Source organism: Nymphalis io, chromosome 5, assembly GCF_905147045.1.
Source record: "Nymphalis io chromosome 5, ilAglIoxx1.1, whole genome shotgun sequence".
NCBI lineage: Eukaryota > Metazoa > Arthropoda > Insecta > Lepidoptera > Nymphalidae > Nymphalis > Nymphalis io.
The window spans coordinates 8,782,697-8,805,176 of record NC_065892.1 but is presented as its reverse complement, the minus strand read 5'-3'; the positions used below and the strand labels follow the sequence as shown (position 1 = coordinate 8,805,176).

General features: G+C 32.0%; 1 protein-coding gene across 1 annotated transcript in view; it reads right to left on the bottom strand.

The window, feature by feature from the left end:
* The window catches only part of LOC126768847 (uncharacterized), a 179,428-nt gene that overhangs the window by 51,739 nt on the left and 105,209 nt on the right, over positions 1-22,480 (bottom strand). Inside the window, exons 6-10 of the mRNA XM_050487203.1 lie at positions 8,967-9,131; positions 5,214-5,294; positions 4,636-4,821; positions 1,836-1,964; positions 1,398-1,475 (exon numbers count right to left, since the gene is read on the bottom strand). Coding sequence (XP_050343160.1) covers positions 1,398-1,475; positions 1,836-1,964; positions 4,636-4,821; positions 5,214-5,294; positions 8,967-9,131 — 639 coding nt within the window. The remainder of the gene's footprint in view (positions 1-1,397; positions 1,476-1,835; positions 1,965-4,635; positions 4,822-5,213; positions 5,295-8,966; positions 9,132-22,480) is intronic.

Sequence of the window (22,480 nt, the reverse complement as noted above, 5' to 3'; positions counted from 1 at the left end):
TGCTGTTTTGCGGTAGAATATCTGATGAATGGGTGGTACCTACCCAGACGAGCTTGCACAAAGCCCTACCACCAGAGATAATTTTTAATTGGAACTTGATTTGCCCAAACAAAATCAAATAAAATGATAGCAATGTTGCTTAATATAGTCTCTTAATTGTCTTATGATAGTCTTTAGTATACTCAGGACAAATTATAGTGCAGAAATGCACACACTTATGCCTTACATAGTTTGATGGGACGATGGAATGGGCTATCCGACACGACAGCAGAGAGAGAGATAAGGTGCAAGATTCGGCTTTACCTGCTTTTCAGTGAACTCAGCTGCTGCTTAGAATTTCTTGAGAGTAAAACCAAATATTTTTTACTGGCCCGACCTTATATAGAGTAAATGTAGATTATGATGATCTAATATACATAAATATATGAAATAAACTCCTCACGGTGTACAATTTGATATTCTTTAAATTTTAAATTTTCCTACTACTTCTTCGAACATTTAAGTTTGTCGAAAGACCATATTCAGAATAAAATAACTTCATCTTCAAGAAGTGTAGGTATTATATATTATTATTGAAAATTGCTTTTATTATACAGATTAAATGAACTTTGCGATTTGTTGTAATATAACTATTATTACATATATATTGTTATACTTTAAAGCATCGTAAGAATAATTTTATGATGTTAATGCTGCCTTACTTGGTAATATTAAGATATGCTGTAACTTCACTATGCATTTTAAAGTTTCCTATGTCCGATAAGTGCTAAAAATGACCTGTTTTGAAAAGTTGAAATAAAATATCGTCATATAAAGGAAGGAATCGAGACGCATCCATTCAAGATTCTTTTCAAAGCTGTTTCTCACAATAGTGTCAAGTTGTCAGTAAATCCACGTCTTTGGTAATACCTATTCTCCCTGGTTATAAAAGTATTGTCATCTATATTTCACTTATTTTTATTAAAAATACGAATACATAAAAATTTAGAAAATATTTCTGTTAGAAGATATTTACTTTATTTAATTCCTAATGTGTGTAAAACCAAGAGATAGGTAAAGCTATTGTAAATGATTCATGTACAAACTTTAGGTACCTACGACTAAGAGTAATGCTCTAGCGTATAAACAAAAATATATCATAAACATAGCTTTACTTAAGTTCTTAAGTTCTGAAACTATGAATTTACAAATATTCTAGCCTCATTTATCTTAGAGAGGAAATACGAATTTTGTCACATAACTTATTTACAACGGTTTCGAGAGTTGAATTAAGTTTTTGTAAGTCGTATCGTATCGTAGCCGTATCGTGGTCGGCTTGAATGATTGTCGCAAGACATGATATTATCGTGACATCTTGTTTTAACGTTTGCAGAATACAATATATATTAAAAACTCACTTGTATTTCGTTGACTTTATTATAGAGACTTCCCTCGAGGCTCCGAGCCTGCAGCCGAGCTAAAGAGTCCAGTCCATCCTGTAAATACGCTATACATTTTAATATGTTCATGAATAAAATTTAAAGTAATTATATCATATTTACATAAAAAACTAAAGCCAGCTATACTTGCAAGGAAAGTTAATCTTGGAAGAACATTTTTATGAGAACAGTTTATATTTTAGTTACACGTCGTGCCGATGATGAGATAACTCAATTTAACTCTAATATTTTAATAGTTATCACGAGTTCTTTATAGTTGCCCAGAGCACTATAAAAGTGCCCTATTAATGTTAATACATTGATGACTTTTAAATTATAAAAAGGTTCAAACATTATATTTGTATATTTACAAATATTTTTATAATATTTATGTATTTAATTTATTCTTAAGAATACCTGTAGTTGTTTAATTTGTAACTCAAGGTCTTGAGCGTCCTGTCTTAGTTGCTCGTAGTTTAGCCGCGCTTGTCCTCCGCCCATACGATCAAGCAACATTTCGCCACGCAGTACTGGCGGCATGCTCTCCTGGTAAGTAAATCGTCAATACAAAACTACTCTTTGGCTATATACCGTACAGATAGTATACATTTAATTTGGTATAATTATTATATGTAATTTAATATTTATTATCTTTCCTTTTGTGATTCTTGTAACTTATATTATATTAATAAAATCTAATTAATGAAAGTGGATTTGTTGTTCTAATTAGATGTGAACATTTGATTAATTAATTACAGGAAAATATAACAATTGTTAAGTCTTCAATATGTTTACTGATGAAAAGATAAATTTTACTATTCATATTTAGACTACTAGACAATACATAGGCCAATTTATTATTAACCGGAGACAAGTTTATATTTAGACGAGCTACATTTTATTATTTAATTTAATTTTAGTAATGGGAGGTTTGTTTATCACAAATAGATAAAGGATCTTATACTATTACACTTATATATATGGACTTGATATATATATATATATATTGATATATATTGTATTAATTGATATTTACAGATACGAATCATTTTGTTACATCTGCAATTACTGTAACATTATGAATTAAGATTGAGGGATGTAACGGTTTAAGACGGAGGTAATAACGTTACCCCGCAGGGTCACTTACATGCAAATCACCTGAAAATATTCAATTCATCGAATTTCAATTATGAAATTTATTTCTTAATTTCAATATTCAATGCGAGCAATAACTTAATTTATGTACGAAAAATTCACACAATAGCAGGAAATCGAATAAAAGACTGAATTATCGTCGCTACATACTTCAATAGATTGAATATTTATTCAAATAAAATTATTGCATTGCCTCGTGAGACACGCAATATAAATTATAATATACTGAATTATTTAATTGTGTTTAAAATAGGAAGTCTTAATAGCAACTATTAGCTTCACGTGCTGTAATTATTATCCGTACTGGAGAAATTCGTTTATATGGTTAGGAGTTGGCAAGTATTTCAGTATATTTCTAATTTGCTCATTCATTACGTTTGGGAATCAAGTTTAAATTAATACGAATCTGTTCGGTCCAGTCAATTAAGGTCCTACGTTGCTATGTTTAGTTGAACAGCACTTTAATTTTGTAAAAGACACGACATTAAGTATACCAAGGGCACTTTATTCCGTAAAAGATTATATAGATGATAAAAAAGATGGGTACTAGTTGATTTTCATACCAGGTATATATATTTAATTTTATGTTATTATTGCAAGGGAAATGTCTTCTAAGTAACTACTAAGTTGTTTCCGGCTCTAATGTGTAGCTTTAAATTTAATATGTCTTGTAAAATGATAATTCCATAGTGCTTGTAAAAGCTTATTTGGAATATTTTTTTATTGTGATTTATTCACACTAGCCTTTGCAGTTCAAAGGCAACACTACCACAGTGCCATAGAAAGCTCTGTATGTTTTTCATAGTACAGTAATTATTATTTACCACTCCACCACATGAGCGAATCATATAAATTGACTGCTCCCTAGCCAATAGTGGTGGTATTGTTATAATAAGGATTATTTCGATGAACATGAATTTGTTGTATTTACTATAGTTTTGATAATAAAAAAACAATAAAGAATCTAGCTTAAATGATTTGAGCTGGAGCGAACTAAATCTATACTTATAATTATATATAACTATCTACAAAAGGGTGAAAAAGGAATATTTTTTTATACAAAAAGTAATCATTAAAATTGGTTTTAACGTGTAGGATGTGTTCAGTGACATAACGCCATACACATATAAATATATACAGGCATACATACATATGTATATACATAAATACACAATAATTTTTATCACACCTCGTTATATTTAATTTTTAAGCAAATTACGGCTCAATGAATGCTAATGTTGTAAGCTGTGCTTCTATTTACACCATGTACAAAATAACTTTTCTCAATCTGTATGTATTCTACAAAAATCTGAATCTACGTTCACAAGGTCTGCCTTTGTCTAGTGGCTTGATGTAAGGCCGCAGACCCGGAGGTCCTGGGTTCAATTCCCAGGTCGGGCCAATAAAAAAATATCGGGTTTTTCTGTCAGAAAATATTCAGTAGCAGCCCGGAGTAGAAGTTGGAAGTGTGCCTCGGGAAGTACGTAAAGCCGTTGGTCCTGCGCCTGATCTCTTTCCGGTCGTGTCGGGTTGCCGTCACATCAGATTATGAGAGTTACGGAATAGAGAGTGCACCTGTGCTTGCGCACTTGTGCACTATAACATCTCCTGCGTAGTTAGCTAATCTCTTTTGAGATTGGTCGCCGTGGCCGAAATCGGTGTGGAAAACAATATCATTGTCGTTAAATGCCAAAATGCAATACAAGTTTGTAAGGTGTCGTTTGATCGTTGTATATTTTTCGATATTCTGTTTGTTATTATTTTTATCTATATGTAAATGGCATATATGGATTTTGTTCTACTCAAACAACTCTAGGAATCATAAAGGTTGATATATTTATTTTATATAACCATTTATTTTTAATTTATCGTACACTATTATAATATAATATAATAAGTATAATTAAATCATATATAATAAAAAATATACAGCATCATGATAGGTAATCAATGATATACCTCTTATTATAAATAAATTTGATTTCTATATAAAACGGCTATTTCATAGATAGGGACTTAATAAAAATTATAGCTTTTTTGTAAATGAAAAAACGAAAAATACCGCAGCCACGTCTAGCGGCGGATCATCTGGTTCCGGTGGGTATGGTGGTAAGAAAGCACGTATCGGCGTTCGCATTGGTGGCTGGCTGGTTAGCAGCGTACGCGCAAGATGCGCTAAGTCTGCAGTACTCGATACGGCGCGAGCTTGCGCACATAGAGACTCATAGCGCCGGAGTTGATTGTTACTCTGTTAGAAAAAAGTAAGATTAATTAGTTGTTCGAGTTGTCTATTATTTTATATTCAAATATTACTATGAACTTGAATATATATATAAATATATATATAAAAAACATTAAATTATACCACAATCAATCAACAATACTATTATTAAGATTAATTTAATACATAAATATGAATAAAGGTAAATATAAAAATAATAATAATAACAAATTTTAATTAATAACATTTTGATCTAATTCTAAATTCAAAAACATCTTTATATCATAATTATTATACTAATCTATTGTTTTAACTAATAAACAACGTTCAGAGATAAAAATATTGTATAAATTGTAAAGAATACCATACTTGTAACAAACATTCGTAACATTATCTGTGTAATAAAACTACCGTGATACCTTGTCGGTCATTATTTCTCCCTCTTGACAAATCGCGTCACTGACGGCAGTTGTTACGTCAGTCAAAATTTCCTCCAGCTCCTGAAATTAACGTACAATCATTAATTACACGATACAAAAACAAATAAAAAACGTTTGGAACATCAATTTTCTACCAAATAAGTAATAGAATATTCCTTGTACGTAAACATGCAAATTTTATTTGATTTTCGCTGTAAATACTTAAACAATCGCTACTACAATTGTTTTACTTTTACTAAAAAAACTATATATGTTTATAGGATGCTAATTCATTAATGAAACTATCTGATAATTTTAATTAGATATTTGAAATAATAATAAATTCCATACTAATATTTTGAATGCGAAAGTGAGATTATTTGTTTGTATGTTAAGTACTTTTACAGTTTCTTAACTATTCGAACAATTATCATGAAATGTTTCAAATACAAAAGTGTTAAAAGAAAAGGATATAGAGTACCTAACACCTAATCCCCGGGGCGAGGGTTAAATATTATGAAAAGATCAATTTAGTTTGTTTTTCGGATACAAATGTATCCGTATATTTTCTAATTTCATATACATTTTGTGATATAGCTTAATATGTCAACATAATTACAGTGAAAATTAACGGCTTGGAAAAAACGCATAAGAAAAAAACGTGTGACGTTGTTCGTTGTTCTTATTATTTAAATAAATAAAACCGTGCTGTAAAATTTAGCCCGTGAAAAGTATTGTACGAGTCGGTGGTATAGTGTGTGTAGGATTTTCCATCGGCAACATCCTGAAAAGCAACGTATTCTTAAATGTAGTTTCCTTGTAATCCGGGCTATATCGTCGTTTTCTATTCAGTCGCAGTGATGGTTTAATTTCGATTAAAAAAAAAGACTAAAAATTTCGACACTAACTTTATAGATTAAAATAATAACGAGAAGAAATAATTACACTTTCACCCAAGTTGATATTTTCGAAAATTCAATCTCTAGTTACAACTACAATATGGATCCGACTTACTTTTATTTATATATATCAATGTTCATACTTGTTACTAAAAGTATACGATATTCTATAGATCTTCTCGTTCCTCATTCAAACATCTTTGGTGATAAATTTCCAAAAACAGTGATAACTAACTTTTGTTTATAAAGAAAAGTCAGTATAAACTAGTTTATTATAATGTCTTATGAGTTATTATGTCTTTATAATCCAGAAATTGGAAGCTTTTTATTTTTTTCAGGGCAGACGAACCATTAGATGGTAACTGGTTATTACAGCCCATAGACACATCTATGGGCTGAAATAACCACCGTAAAAAATATTAACCATTCCTTAAATCACATGCGTTACCATCCTTGGGAAGTAAAATGTTATATTCCTTGTGACTGTAGTTGTAATGGCTCACTCAGCCTTACAATCGGAACACAGCAATATTAAGTATTGCTGTTTAGAATATGTGTTAAGTGGGTGGTACCTATCCAGAAGGGGTTGCACAAAGCCCTACCATGAAGAAAAATAAATAAGTATTGAAATTCGATCTATTGATAGAAGACATAATATTTTCCCTATTGATATTGAATAAATAATATATAGAAAGCTTAATTTGAATAAGCCAGAGTTTTATTTTGATATCTAAAATAATATTTTTCGTTAAAGTTAATGTAACTTTGAATCAAGTTTTTTTATGTCACGTATGATAAAATATTTAATTTTGCGTCGTTCCAGAATATCAGGGCGTACAATAAAAAATTACAATTAAATTTATCTCGCGACCTGTAAAATATTTTAAATAGCTAGTCAAAGAACGTAGGTCGAATATCTTATAAAAGCAGTCTCGTCTCAAGTCTCTATAGTAACAACGTAGTTCTTACTTTTCAATCTCAATTTTTTTTAAATTAATTATCTTGTGATTTTATTTTAGTTATGCAGTATTTAATAATTTACGCTTTATACTTTTAGTTTTCTTGTAAACATAGATATATATAAATATATTTAACAAACATATGGTATTGTATTCTATATTTATATTTCGGGATTGTAACATATGCATAGAATATAAAGTTAAAAGTAACATATTATATCCTGTAATAACAAAAAGACGACACTACCAGATATGCATCTTGCATGAATCCGGCTTTAAAGCGAGGAAACGTCAGTTTAATTAAAATCTGTTCGTGTTTCTATTGTGCGCTTGAAGCCTTCCATATCGAGATTAATAGGGTTGGAGAGACTAGATAGAACCGGATTGAATAATATTTGTTCTTCCATTTTTAGGTAGTAAACTTTATTATTACACTTTTGCTGAGGTTTATATAAAAATAATAACTTAAGCTTTATAGATTTTACAGCAATTTAATAACTTACGTTACTAAGAATTGTGTTGTTTATTATTAATTTTTGTTGTTTGATTTGGATAATCATTTATCTGTGACTATGTTATTATCAGTAAATTTGTTTTTAGTCTACTGCTATGTAACAGTTTTACTAATAACTTTTTTAAGCTATATGTATTTGAAGGGATATAGAAACAGTTGATGAAACTGTGTCACGATATAATTATAATATTATGCATTTAATTACAATGTAATTCGAATTAATTATTCCCCCTCACTAATGGCTAACATTCCGAGTAAATACAATGGAAGTTCAAAATACATTCCATTTCATAACAATTTTCAAGAGTTTTTAATAAAACTTTGCTGATATTTCGTCATATACTAACATAACTACTATTACTATGTTTGTTAACTATTTACTTAACTATTTGAAACTTTATTTTAACGGTAATATGTATCCTTGCTGGATATTGTATGTTTACATTCCTGTGGTTATAACTTCAACAAAAATGCGATGATAAAGTTGGGACGTTTTATATAATAGAAGTACTTGGATGACGAATAATAACTCGACAATAATGCTGAATCACTATTTCCATGAAAGCTTTACTTTTGTTCATTTATTTGAAATGTTCGGAAAAGTAATTTGTTACATGATCGAATTTCAAAATATTTATATATATATTATATTAGTTTATCTGTTATTATTTAATGATAAAATACTGTAAACAATTGTTTTAATAATACAAAGAATAGTAATATTTGAATTATATAAAAAATTTAAACATTTTTAAAATATTACATTTTCAGTCGAGAAAAATTCTTTTACATGACGTCGCTATATTTGAGAAATCTAAATATTTGCTTCAAGATTTTCTGCTTCGAAAGATTTGTTGTAATAAAATATTTGTAAAGGAAGGGTGGAAATAATCTAAGGAAATAAGTATAGGAATATTTATTTTCCTATAAACTCTTGATCCGTAAGTATGTTTGAATTCATCCAAAAATAAGGGGAAGGTGTGTGTATACAACATTGTCAACATTTCCTTTAACAATAAATTGAGTTTATCCGTGACTTTTGTGATTAATAAGAAAATAAAAAATAATAACAAAATAAAAACACATAAACTTGCACATATTTATTTGAAACAAAGATTGATTGAATGAATATATTTAACTAATTATCGAATTTTATAATAGAATGTTGAATACATTCTATTTCGATTTAAGTGTAAAAAAATTAATCTCAACATTTTATCTTTTTTATAGAGCAGATACTTATTTTGTTTAAACAAAAGTTTCTTTTTAATATTATTTTGTTAACGAATTCGATAAAGTTAAAATAAATGTATTTCTAATAAAGTTCATATTCGCATAACCAACTATCTGCACTTACAAAAATATTAATAAGAAGTCTTACCTGCAATATCGTTGGTAATGTATGCTTATGATATTGTTCTATCATAGCGTTGGTAGCGGTCAGCTGTTGCACGTAATTGTTATGCGAGTCATAATACGTTGCGAGGTTCACGGGGTTTGAGTTGTTGCAATAGTTCAGGAACGCTGTCCGGTAGTCCTGTCGGCTCTGAAATAAAAGTATATTCATGACTATACGAGACTTTCACATTGTATAACAAGACTGTAACGAGTTCGTGGACTTTTTTATAAGTTTATTTAATTTAAATTTGTTTCAATGCTGTCTTTAGATCGTTGAAGCGAATTTGATTAAATATATAAGTTGAATATATTATTGGCCTGGCTTAATCGAAACATCATTTTGTTTAGGTTGCTGAGTACTGATTGGTAAGGTGAGCAAGTAAGTAACGTTGACATCTATTTTTATGATTACGAACCTAATATCTATGGTTAGAAGTAAATAATTACCGTCATGCTACACATTTGCCTACCTTTCTAAATAAAAAAGTTATCGGACATCAAGTATAATATATTATGAAAAGTTGGACGTGAGAGTAATAAGCTAATACCAAGATGTTCAATGATATTTCTTATTTTATCTCTTGCTCTATTTTATGGCACTATTACACGTATGAAATATAAATAATAAAAGTAAGACAAGGTCTATAAATGAAGTGTGCTTAATTTACGGCGGTTCGTATTTTATGCTTATAGCATTAAATATTTAAAGCAAAAAAATAGCATATTTTATGGGTCTATACACATATATACACTATTGGAAGTCCCTCCTTTTCACGCAACTTCCCTTGGAGAACAAACATAGAATTGAATTTAAGATACTATTTTATCATAGCTTAATTCCTAATTTAGGGACAGGTTTACTGGTGGTAGGGCTTTTTGCAAGCTCTTCTGGGTAGGTACCACACACTCATCAGATATTCTACCGCAAAACAGCAGTACTTGGTATTGTTGTGTTCCGCTTTGAAGGGTGAGTGAGCCAGTGTAATAACAGGCACAAGGGACATAACATCGTAGTTCCCAAGGTTGGTGGCGCTTTGGCTATGTAAGCGATGGTAAACATTTCTTACAATGCCTATGGGCGTTGGTGACTACTTACCATCAGGTGGTATGCTCGTCCGCCTTCCTATTCTATAAAAAAAAACCATATTGTTCATCATTTATTTTAAAACAAAATTCATAATAAGATAATATAACTAATATGTATTCTATAAAAACTGAATATTACAGGAACATATACATTATTATAGCTACTACGAGAGCTAGCTCGAGTGACTTCTCGTTGATTCATTATGAAGAGCGACGTATATATTATCCGTATATTGAGTTTCAAGTTTCAAAGCCCATCAGGATATTTTTCTACCGTCATAATCGAAAAGAGATCAGAACCTTGGTTCTTTAATTAAAAACATAAATAACCATATTTAATTGCCTTATTATTTGGAAAAAAAACATGTTGAACGAAATGAATGCCTCATTAAAAATTACTATTATCTATTATAATATTTTTTGAAAAATAGAAAAAAAAATCAAATATGATACATTGATAATTGGTTTTAAATTGTAATATTTTATGATTATCAGACTGTTTTAGAGAGGTACATATGAAGAAAACACAAATAAGTGTAGGATATGTCAGTTAAATGAAAAAAAGGATATCACATACAATCTCTTATGATTTATATATAGGCCTTTGCATCTTTGACAGATGATTTAAGCGGCATCGCGAAGGCACTTGCGTTCATGACTGAAAAGACCAATGCGAGAGAGGATCCTTCGGCCGCACTTCCGACAAGTGTATGCGCCCCCAGATGGGCGGGGGTTTGAAGCCCGCTCATGACGCCTAGTGCGTTTTTCTTTTAGTAGTTTAAACCAGTCATTGTCATGCTTTGATTGACCTTCGTGAATAAGGCGTCGCCACTTGGCACGGTCCAAATTTCATCAGCATCCAATTCTGACAAGAACCGAGTACAACCCCTCTCTGCTCACGGAGTCAAAAGCCTTATTTAGGTCTACAAATGCAATGACTAGGGGAGCCATCTGACGGGTGCTGTCTGTTATAACAGAACCGTCGGTTTCCTTGAGAGGTGCCGTCTTTTTTGGAGTAGGTCCAAGAGCTCTTTTGATGCCCGCGTACACCCCGCCAATATCCCCCGCGTTTGCGCATGCTTGGATGCTTTGGCAAAGCTCTGTCTAATACACATTTACAAAGAAGCGCGTGCTACGCTGGAGTGAGGCTTTTGCCTTCGTGAGATCTTTACGCGTCGCATCGCAAGGGTTAAGGCGAAAATTTAAAGCGGCTTGGCGTTTCGAGTCAATCAAGGGAAGTAAGTACTCCTCGTTTTCTTGAAACCAGTCGTAAGATTTTGCCTTTTGATAGCCAAAAATCTTGCCTGCAGTGTCAGTGAGAAGAGACTTGACTTTTTCCCATTCGACTCGCGCTGATGCCGTACTGTTCCAAGTTGCAACTTCTTCGCGGACGAGTTCCCCAAATGACTCCACTACTTCCATGTCACGAGTCTTGAAAAGATTTATCATTTTTCGACCGAGTGGCTTGGAAGAATGGACTCTTCTAGGGACAAGTCGGACTTTAGTAGCAACGAGGCTGTGATCGGTGTCGCAATCGGCACTGTGAAACGCCCGCGTGTGGAGTGTTTCCCGTAGATCCCTCCTTCTTGTAAGAGCAAGGTCTAATTGGTGCCAGTGTTTAGATCGAGGGTGTATCCACGAGACTTTCCGCATCATTTTGCCTTTAAAAAAGGTGTTGGTAACACACAGCTGGTGCCTTGAGCAAAACTTCAACAGTCGTTGTCCGTTGTCGTTAAGCTTGCCTATGCCGTGTGTACCGAGGCATTCAGGCCAGGCTGCCCTGATCGACGCGGGCATTAAAGTCACCCAAAATATGCAGTCTGTCAGTTGGATTCACCCTGCGCACTGTCTCATCGAGCTGGCCGTAGAATTGATCCTTGGTCTCAGGTTTTGAACTAAGCGTCGGTGCGTAAGCGGAAATTAGCGTGACAAAGCCGCTTTTTGTGTTTAGATGCAAGAAATCCGCTCGGAAACGTCTACAGGTGTCTCTATGGCGTTGATGAGATGGTTTCGAACCGAGAAACCTACATCATGCTCTCGTGTTTCCAAGGAACTCTTGCCCTTCCAGTAAAAAGTGTAGTTAGCTTCACGCAAAGACCCTTCGTCTTCAGTTCTGGTCTCTTGTAAGGCTACAATATCGATATTGAGCCTTTTAAGCTCCACGTCGATACTGTAAGTTTTGCGCAGTGTTCGGGAAGCCTGTCCTCATCGTTCGGACATTCCATGTCGCAAAGCGCATGTAATTAGCGTTGGTGTGGGTTTTGAGATTTTTGTTTCTTTAAGCAGGTGGTTAATGACACAGCGTCAACGTCTAGCTGTAAGGCTTGTGTTCCGTTCACCCAGGCGGAACAAGTTAACGCTGAGGCGGATCAGTACCTTATTGATCGGGGGCTGCCCGACTTAAAGCAGGCGGTAACTGATCAATGGATCTACGATGGATCCTCTTACTGTCAAGAGTGGCCCCTGGCGTCCACACTTACGCCTATTCGTGCTGACTTATAACCGGTGACTGCCACTCTTCGTGTTGTTTTTCACCTGCAAGACAGGTGAGCGAAGTGTCCTCTCCGTGGATGCTGCTACGCCTGGGCCAGGCGACTTTATGGCAACACGGGCTTGCCCAGTACCCATGCCACCCTCTCCTCCTCCCCAGCAGGATCCGCAGGAATGACGAGTCAATACGTGTGGTGCTGGTTTGGCCGCAGGTGACTGGCTTACGCCTAAACGGAGGCACCGCTCCGGGCTTAATATTAGTTTTCCTTCTTCTTTGGCGTGACGCTGGGATAATTTTGGGAAACAACGTATCAAGGAGAGGGGTGAGGATACTGTGATCACAGAAGATACAGGAATGTGACACGAGTAGCTAGAGCAGTCCGGGGTCGCGTACCCGTAGTGATTCCAACCAGCTATCGGACAGATAATTTAAATATAGATAAGCCGATTATTGTTACTGAAGAGCTGTCTATCGTATTAAGTTGTTCCCTTAATACGATAGACTCTTCAGTATTTTATTCAAGTATTTATTATGTAGACAATATAAATAGAACACTGTTATAAACTCAAATACACTGGAATTTGTTAAAGCGTTACATTTAACAATAACATCGCGGCCATTATTATTCTGCTTTCGCGGTGTTGGATATAACATTTGATTGGATAGGAAATTGCGTGTGTGACTATTGTGTAATGTATATCGTGACATAATCAATACAATTTGTATTATTCTACCTAGCTACACATATATAAAGGTGTTGGTTTTGTCGTTGATTATCATTTTGGATGATAGAGATTATTTGTTGACTAACTAGTTTCCGCATGCGGTTTCTCCTACTTGCGTATGTGTGCGTGTGTGTGCTGAGGGAGGGGAGGAAGTTGTTCAAGTGTTATGTAACGTATGACCTTTTCTGTACTCCTGGAAAAGTGTATACAGAATTTGATGATGATTGGTTTAGTGGTTAAGACCTGAAAGCGTATCTAATGAACGGACACAAAATTTCGAATTTATAATATTAGCAAGAGTTATGTAAACGTAGATTTTATTTAAGATTATACTCGTGTACTGTATTTGAAAATCTCCTATTATTTCTGGATTTTCTTTATAAATTAAAGCTTGTGGTCAATGTTTTTGCGATCGTTAGCCATTCATCCGACTGTGATAATACTTTAGTGAGTTATTCTGCGTGCGCCCGAGAAAGTTTTTAGCCAAAAATCAAATAACAAAAAAATCCTAGTATGGTTGTCCTTTAATATGAACGTTCTATGTAAAATATATTACAAAAAAAGTGTTTTTAAAAATAATACAATATATTGTATTATTGCTGCATAATTATCTTAGCATATAAAAATCAGCGGTTTTACTTATAATCGTAACGACAATTGTACATAACATATTACATTTGAAGTGAATTTAATAAATAAACGCTGGCGACGGTGAATTGTCCTGAATTTTTTATCTTGTCTTTCATATTTTAAAAGCAAATGCCAAAGACGTAAATTACTTTCATCGATTAGATTCTTGTTGATAAATTGAAGAATACTTTCTTAGAACTTAGGTATTTGGAATCAAATGAAAGCAGAATTGTAATTTATTAGTTATTATTTTAATAAGTAGTGTGGCTAGAAACAATATTACGATTAAATTTAAGAGTCTATTAGTGCGTTCAGGAATTCCTATATTATAAACGTATTAAGTATGAAAAAAATAATAGACAGTAAATATCCCACTGCTGGGCATAGGTCTCTTATAAACCGCAATAGAAGCAGGATTGCAGCTTATTCCGCCACACTAATCCAATGTAGGTTAATTATTTATTTGACAAATGCATGTTTCCTGCGATATTCCCCTTTAAACATGAGTACGAATTATAAATACATAAAAAATCGGTCGCGTTCGGAAGCTGGGCAGGTTCAAACCTGAAATCTTCGTTTAAGCCTTACTTGTTCTAGCTATTCCATCTCATTATAAATGGCGTATCAATATTGATCGTTTCCAATGTACATAATATCCCCACACGTTTGAAATTCAACCTTGTTATGTTTCGTTTCCAATCTCCGATCTGATCATTCATCCTACATGATATATGTAGGATGAATGATCAGACAAAATGCTTTTTCCTATAAATATTCAATACCATTAAAAAGTAAATAAAGAGTACTTAAACTAAATCCTTTGAAATTATTTTTTGACTATGGATTAGATGAACGACCCATTTAAATTTATATCCTCGAATTTAGTTTGTAATTTCTTATTAACAACGCTATTTGGATCCATTTTATTTATTTAATGCGACTTCAAAACCTATTAAATATATTAAATGAAACAAATTGCCTTTTAAATTAAGTAAATGAAATTAATCGATGTTATAAATCTTCGAATGTCGTACTGATTTTTTTCATACCAGAAAATACAGGCATTCATAAAGATACAAAAATATCTAGATGAGAGGTATGCATCTAGTTTTAATACGTTTTTAATTAAAAAAATGTTCAATCGTCTATGAAATACGACGGAAAAAAAATATAGGTAGAGATTATCATATGTACTTACAATAATGTATACAGATATATATTTAGCAATAATTGCAGTACAAAAACAAATCAAATAATTTTACGAAAAGCGGACGAAACATCTTTATTTCGTTATAAAAAGAAAGATTCGTAATGACCTGCCTATGCTAAAGGTATATTTATCAGATGGTTGTTTTAAAAATAAAATATAAACTTCCCTATCTTTGTTAACTAAATTTGCAAACAATAGCCATTTATTGTCAGGTCGTTTGTAAATGTACGTTTTCGCTTAACGAATTGCCCAGCCCACTTGTGAACGGAGGAATCAGACATTAACATAGAGCATTAAATTTATTTTGTGTATCTTAAGAATCTAGCAAAAGAGCTGGCTGGTTTCTTCTCAAAGCGTTAAACACTACTATGTTTTCAATATGACTCAAAGTAAGTCCAAGCATTTGCCTTTATTAGGAGTTTTTTATTTTACATAATAAAGTGCATTATAAACTTTTTAGTTTTAATTATCTTTGCTTATATTAAATTATATCGAATAATTTAATTTTGAATTGTGTTAAGCTGTATCAACTTTATCTTTGAATAAACAAAATCTTTAAAAGATAACAATTGTAGTAAGTCTCTTTTTCAAATTAAAAAGTTAACTTAAAATATAGATTATTAATTAATTTAAGATACTCTACAGACACGTTGTGGCCGTCCTTGGTGTATCTTATTTTTAATTGGTATTCAAGTTATTTTAATGTGCCTGGATGTTTTTATTACCATCACATCAAAATCAAAATTTTAGCATTAAAAATTGATGAAATTAATATGGAAACTCAAATGCAAGCACAACAGTGCATTGGATGACATAGATTCCGGACGACTTATTCATTGAGTAGGACGGAATGTTTCGTTGGAATATGATGTCTTCGTGGGATTCAGAATTCCTTAGCCGGTTTGGATGGTATTCAGCCGGTCTGTCTATAATCGGGTCTTCTCTTTTATGCGGTAATTCTGTTTTTTTTTTGAGAGGGAATGAGTGTTTGAATTAGTGATGGTGCCAACTGATGGCCAAGTGTTCATCACTAGAAAATAGAATTGTAAGAAATATTAAGAATAACATCTTGGTTACCGCGAAATGTAGGGCTATTTCCTACCAACTAACTAACCAATTATCCTTTGAATATTTAATGACTTCATTTACCATACAAACCGGACCGGATTTACCATACACTACAGCACAAAATTAATGATTTGGTTTGATTGGGTTTGAATAAAACACTAGCACCAGGGGGTAACTTATTTTGCCAATAACAATAATTCTATTAAACTTACTTAAATTTTTTATCAAATCGGTTTCAACGTTCTTAAGAGAGCCATGAAACCAATTTAATTAAATAAGATTCAAATAAACGTGCTAACCATGAATATAAAATATTGTCGTATCCATCTGTGGTAAAATTCTACGTCTCTGACACAAAGAGAGAAATAAAGATAATTAATTTATAATAAATTAGTAGTAGAAATATGTAGATGCTCAGAATATATTGAAAACGTTGCTGTTAAATTTAGCGGTATAATTATAAGAGGGTGGACCTACGTAGACGAGCTTTTATAAAATCGTACCGCCAGTTTCGGTTATTGTCTTTATTATTAATACTAAAAAATTTATCCAAAATATCTATTGGAGTAACTGGCTAGAAGTCAATTCCCAAGTCAAAAGAAGAACCATTGGCACATTTACACTTGTAAAACTTTGGACTTGCAACTTTTGATTATACGAGTATAATCAAAAGTTGCAAGTCGAGATGGCCCAATGGTTAGAGCGCGTGAATCTTAACCGATAATCGTGGGTTCAAACTCGGGCAAGCACCAATGAATTTTCATGTGCTTAATTTGTGTTTATAATTATCTCGTGCTGAAACTTGAAATTCTGCCACATGTGTGTTCCACCAACCCACTTTGGAGCAGTGTGGTGGAATGAGCTCCAAACCTTCTCCTCAAGAAAAAGGAGAGCAGGCCTTAGCCCAGCATTGGGACATTCACACTCTGTTACTGTTACTAAGGCGCAAGTTGGAGTTTCATTCAGACAAATCACTTGAAAAACTATAAAGAACATGTTGGTATAGTTTTTACTAATGAGAGATCATCCTCTTCTTATTACGTGTGACTTATTAGTGCTTATATTCCGTACAATGTATACTACTAATAAAAGCGCCACAAAAATTTGTTGAAACCTTTGTTTCGACAACACAATCACGCAGGTATACCTACTAACAGCAGGACCAAGAAAAGTCCCGTACTTTATATAATAATTAAAGGAAAAGTTATACTAACACCAGGCTGTCTTTCATAAAATCGTGATTTAATTTTCGGGCTTCTAAAAACGATATATTGGTGAAATTTGACATGCGATATACTTCCAAGCTTATATTATATTAATGATTGATCGACGCGTACGTAATCATGCTATGAAGTGAAAGTAATATTGAATTATAAAGAATATAAATTCGGTTAAAATTAATAAAAGAATTTAGGATATCTACATTTAAAACGATATATTTTTTCTTCAGTATAAATACTTAACAAGTTCGTGTTACATTAATATTATGTTAGTTCAATAACTCATCATTATGTCAGTAATAGACTGTTAATGTCCCACTGCTGGGCTAAGGCATCCTATCCCTTTTGAGGAGAAGGTTTGGAGCTTATTCCACCACGCTGCTCCAATGCGGGTTGGTAGAATACACATGTGGCAGGATTTCAATGAAATTAGACACATGCAGGTTTCCTCACGATGTTTTCCTTCACCGTCAAGCACGAGATGAATTATAAACACAAATTAAGCACATGAAAATTCAGCGGTGCTTGCCCGGGTTTGAACCCACGATCATCGGTTAAGATTCACGCGTTCGAACCACTGGGCCATCTCGGCTTTTTCATCATTATGTCAGTAATTTTCTTATTATTTATTTATGATTATTTTTAGCGGTATATGTAGTGTTTCCTTGTTTAAGATCTTCAAATATTTTGACAAATGAACTTTTGTTAGCTTCGCACTTGTGTGTCAAAGGTGACATAACGTGATGTCATATTGAATCCAACATCGGGGAAATGATTTGTATAAGACGCCATTCAACAAAAATAATGATAGCCAACAAAAGATAAATATCCAATAAATGATATTTGTTCAACAGATTACAAAAAGAATTTATACAACAATTTTTCGTACTTATCTTGTACTTTAGTTTTTTTTTAAGTTAAGAAAATTACTTACTTGTTATATCAGTTACAAATAAAGTTTTCATTAACTGTACAAAAAATATTAATTAGCAATATCATTGCTAGCTTTTTTGGAATTACTATATGTACGTAGGTATATATATATATATATATATATATATATATATATATAGTATATATTATATTATAAGTATGTATATATATATATAAAGTATATATATATATATATATATATATATATATATATATATATATATATCTTTAACGTAAAGTACGCAGTGAACCTGTTAATTAAAATGTAAACGATGTTACAATATTCCATATATGGTAACCGCAAACTTGATTGCCTTGATTCTACTGAAGTGAGCGCATGGTTTCATGCCTCACAAAATAGTTTACATGCATTTCATGTTGTATTGACCACAAAGTCAGAGGATATTAAACTAAATTACAGAAATACGTTCACGTTTCCGTTATCCAGATCGATATTATGGTGACGTTTATAAATCTTTGAATTGTATTTATTTCATCAAAATATTTCACGAGATGTTATAAAATTACACAGACCATCATTTAAATATATATTATATATATATATAGTTACTTTTGTAAACTATATCTTAGTCACAGTTTTATTATACTAATGTTACCTTTAGAAATGGTTTATTTACATCTATATTGTTGAGAAAGCTACTTGACTATTAAGTAACGTTACAGAGTAAGATTTATATTCTAAACGACTTGTGTAATCGAATTCTCTGTAAGCTTTGCTGTGACTTTTATGTAAATGTTAATAAGGGCTATTGCCTTGCGATGAAGTTAACTGAGTGCATGCTTTGGTTGCGTAGTATGCATGTATTGTAAGAATTAAGGTAACTAATGGTTTCGGTGTGTGTATATTTTTATACGTGCTTCGAGTTTCGTACTGAACACAGTTTTCCGCTTAAGTCGCTTTAATATTGACTTTTTGATAAATATACAAAACAAGATGATTACAACATTAAAAAAAAATTGTTATAAGTTGTCTAAGTTAACAATATGTTACAGTATCATTTTCAAACCCGGGCAAGCACCTCTGAATTTTCATGTGCTTAATTTCTGTTTATAATTCATCTCGTGCTTTTCGGTGAAGGAAAACATCGCGAGGAAACCTGCATGTGTCTAATTTCACCGAAATTCTGCCACATGTGTATTCTATTAACCCGCATTGGAGCAGCGTGGTGGGATAGGCTCCAAACCTTCTCCTCAAAAAGGGAGAAGAGGCCTTAGCCCAGCAGCGGGGACATTTACAGGCTGTTACTACTAAAAAAATACTAGTTTATTATTATTACTCATATAAGTAATAATATTATTTTTATGCAAATTGATCCATGCTGATTGATCCTGACATGTACTCAATGTTTTGAATGATAGCGTAGCACATTGAATGAAATAATTTAAATTATTTATGTTTAAGTTCAGATATTTGCAAGCCGGGAACCAAGGTTCAATTTATGAGAAGGTATCTAAATCAATCGCGGATTATTCAAATACACGTTGATCGTATCGAGGTATCGAGTCGTGTTGGTATGGTATTTTATAATCAAAATATTAAGTTTGATAATCAAAATACTACGTTTTGTAAAAATTGACATACATAAAAAACCATGTACGTTTTCTAAATAAATACCACAGATATAAATAATTTTTTGATGCAGTTTTTTTATTATAAAAAAATAAATCGATTTCAAAATGTTATCGCTAATATAAGTGATAAGAAGCACCATATTCGAAAGAATAAGAAAAAAATAAGAATGTTAATATCAGGACTGTGACCATTCTTGTAAATTGTTACGTACCTATTTTCCGTAACAATTTTACCTAATTTAAGAAGGTGAACATATTCCCGGATCCAATTTACCCTATTCCTGGATTGCTTTACGGTAAATCGAGTTACAAATGGCAGACGAGTTAGTGAACCCTTGTAATAGATTTGATTTTGACTCCGATTTATTTCGTTTTTTTTTTTATTTATGTTAGTGGACTTTGTTGACTAAACACTAAGTTATTTAAATCGGAAGTGTTATAATATCTATTTATTGACTGCCTTAGAAGAAAGATATCTCATTAAATAAAACTAAATTAAATTGTATGTATATTAAAATAATTAATTGAAATATGTATTTACATTATTATACCTAATCTTGTAATATATAAGATATAATAATATTTACTTTTCAACATTTCATTGTGTTATTAAATTAAGTACAATTGTAATGACAATGTAATCATATAGGTATTTGATTAAAATACGAACATGAAACAACAATAACTTTTGATTACTTGTAAAGGATTGGGGGGTAATTAGTGAAACGTGCCAGACTGTTTGCACTGGTTTTCTTGGTATTTGCTTTCTTAGCACGCTCGGTAAGAAAAACGGCCTTCGGTGAGTTGAATACTTACTAGTCACTGAAACTAAACGTCGTAACGAGCTTTTAATTGCGTTGATATAGTTTATTTTCAGTTAAATAAAATATCGCTAAAATATTTTTTTCGTGTTTTTTCATATCAAAATGCTTATCAAAAATACTGGCACATAATACATAATATCATACAAAGTATGTTTATATATATTATTTTTGTTTTTATATAAATATTTTGTTTATTTTTTATATTTATACTTTAATAACCTTTAACCGGATTCTAATATTTAGCATAGAAATCGATAATTATATATGAAATATGTACCCACATTTTTTTAAGAGGATTAAATCAACAGGAAAATTATTTACTTCAAACAATAATATAATATAACATTAAATGAAATATATACGTTTAAAAAAAACATTAATAACAATAAAAATTAAAACTATAATTGAACGTTGCAAAGCAATATGGCGTGACAAATTGGCCTACCGCTATGCTTGATGTTGAGGAATAAATTTATAATTTAAAACATCATTGTGCAATTTAATTTTGCAAAATGACATATAATATGTACTAAAGTATGTGAGAAATGTTGTCAAAAGGAGACAAGAAACGTTTCTTTAAATATCGCAAATGAACAATGACAGTCGTTACAATTCGTGACGTTCGTTTTTTATAGTTTTTATGCCTTGAGATAAACGGCATTGACTGAAAAAGATATGCTAGTGGTGGTGTTTACTGCATGTTGCAGACTTCCGTTAAAAAAGTAAATGTGTTTTTCAATTATTAAAATAACGTTGGCAACGAATTATATAGGCGCCACGCATATATGTACAAGAGAGTGAAAAACGGCGTAGAGAGGCTTTGACGGCATATGTAAGAGCGCATTATGCCGCTAATCGATTACGAACACGGTACACGAGTCTAAAATAGATGTTTCACATAAAATACAATTTCACTACAATAATTATTTGTATAAAATAAATAAAACAAGTTCTCGTATTTTGTAGTTACATTCCTACAAACGATGTGATATTCTCAATAAAAGGACCAAAACTGTCAGTAATTTTTTTTTTCGATATAAAAACTTTGTGAATACTGTAATTCAACATAAATAAAATGCTTAACACACCTTTGTTCTTTAAAGCTTTAAATAAAAATACAATTAAAACAAAACAACCTTCACTGTAATGTAAGAGGATTGTAGTTCGCTGAAACGAATATTCGATTAAGATAACATCTGGTTTGTATTTTCATATATATACATTTTTGTGAAAGTTATGATGTGTTTTCGGTCCTTTTTAAATAAAATAAATAAAAAAAAGTTATAAAAAATATAATATTGTTTCAAATTTTTTCAAACCCAAACTCATGTGCTTTGGTCTCGTCACTAGTGGCTAGATATAAGACCACTACAAGGCGTAGGAGGTCCTGGATTCAAACCCCGGGTTCTATCAATAAAAAGTTATGAGAGTTGTCGAAGATCTTTAGAAGAAGCATGGACTCTGGAAGTTGGAAATGTGTCCTACGCTTGAACTCTTTCCGATCGCGTTGAAATGTCGTTCCATCGGATTATGAGAGTGAAAGGGAGTGATTTTGCGCACACACTTGTGTATTATATAAGATGTGAGTTAGAGGTGGCTGATCTCTCTTGAGATTGGCCGATGTATCATCATATATAATTATGCAAAATAATTTCTATATGGAAGAGATAATGCATTGAGCATATCGAATTTTTGTTTTTGTGAAGGGTTTGATTTA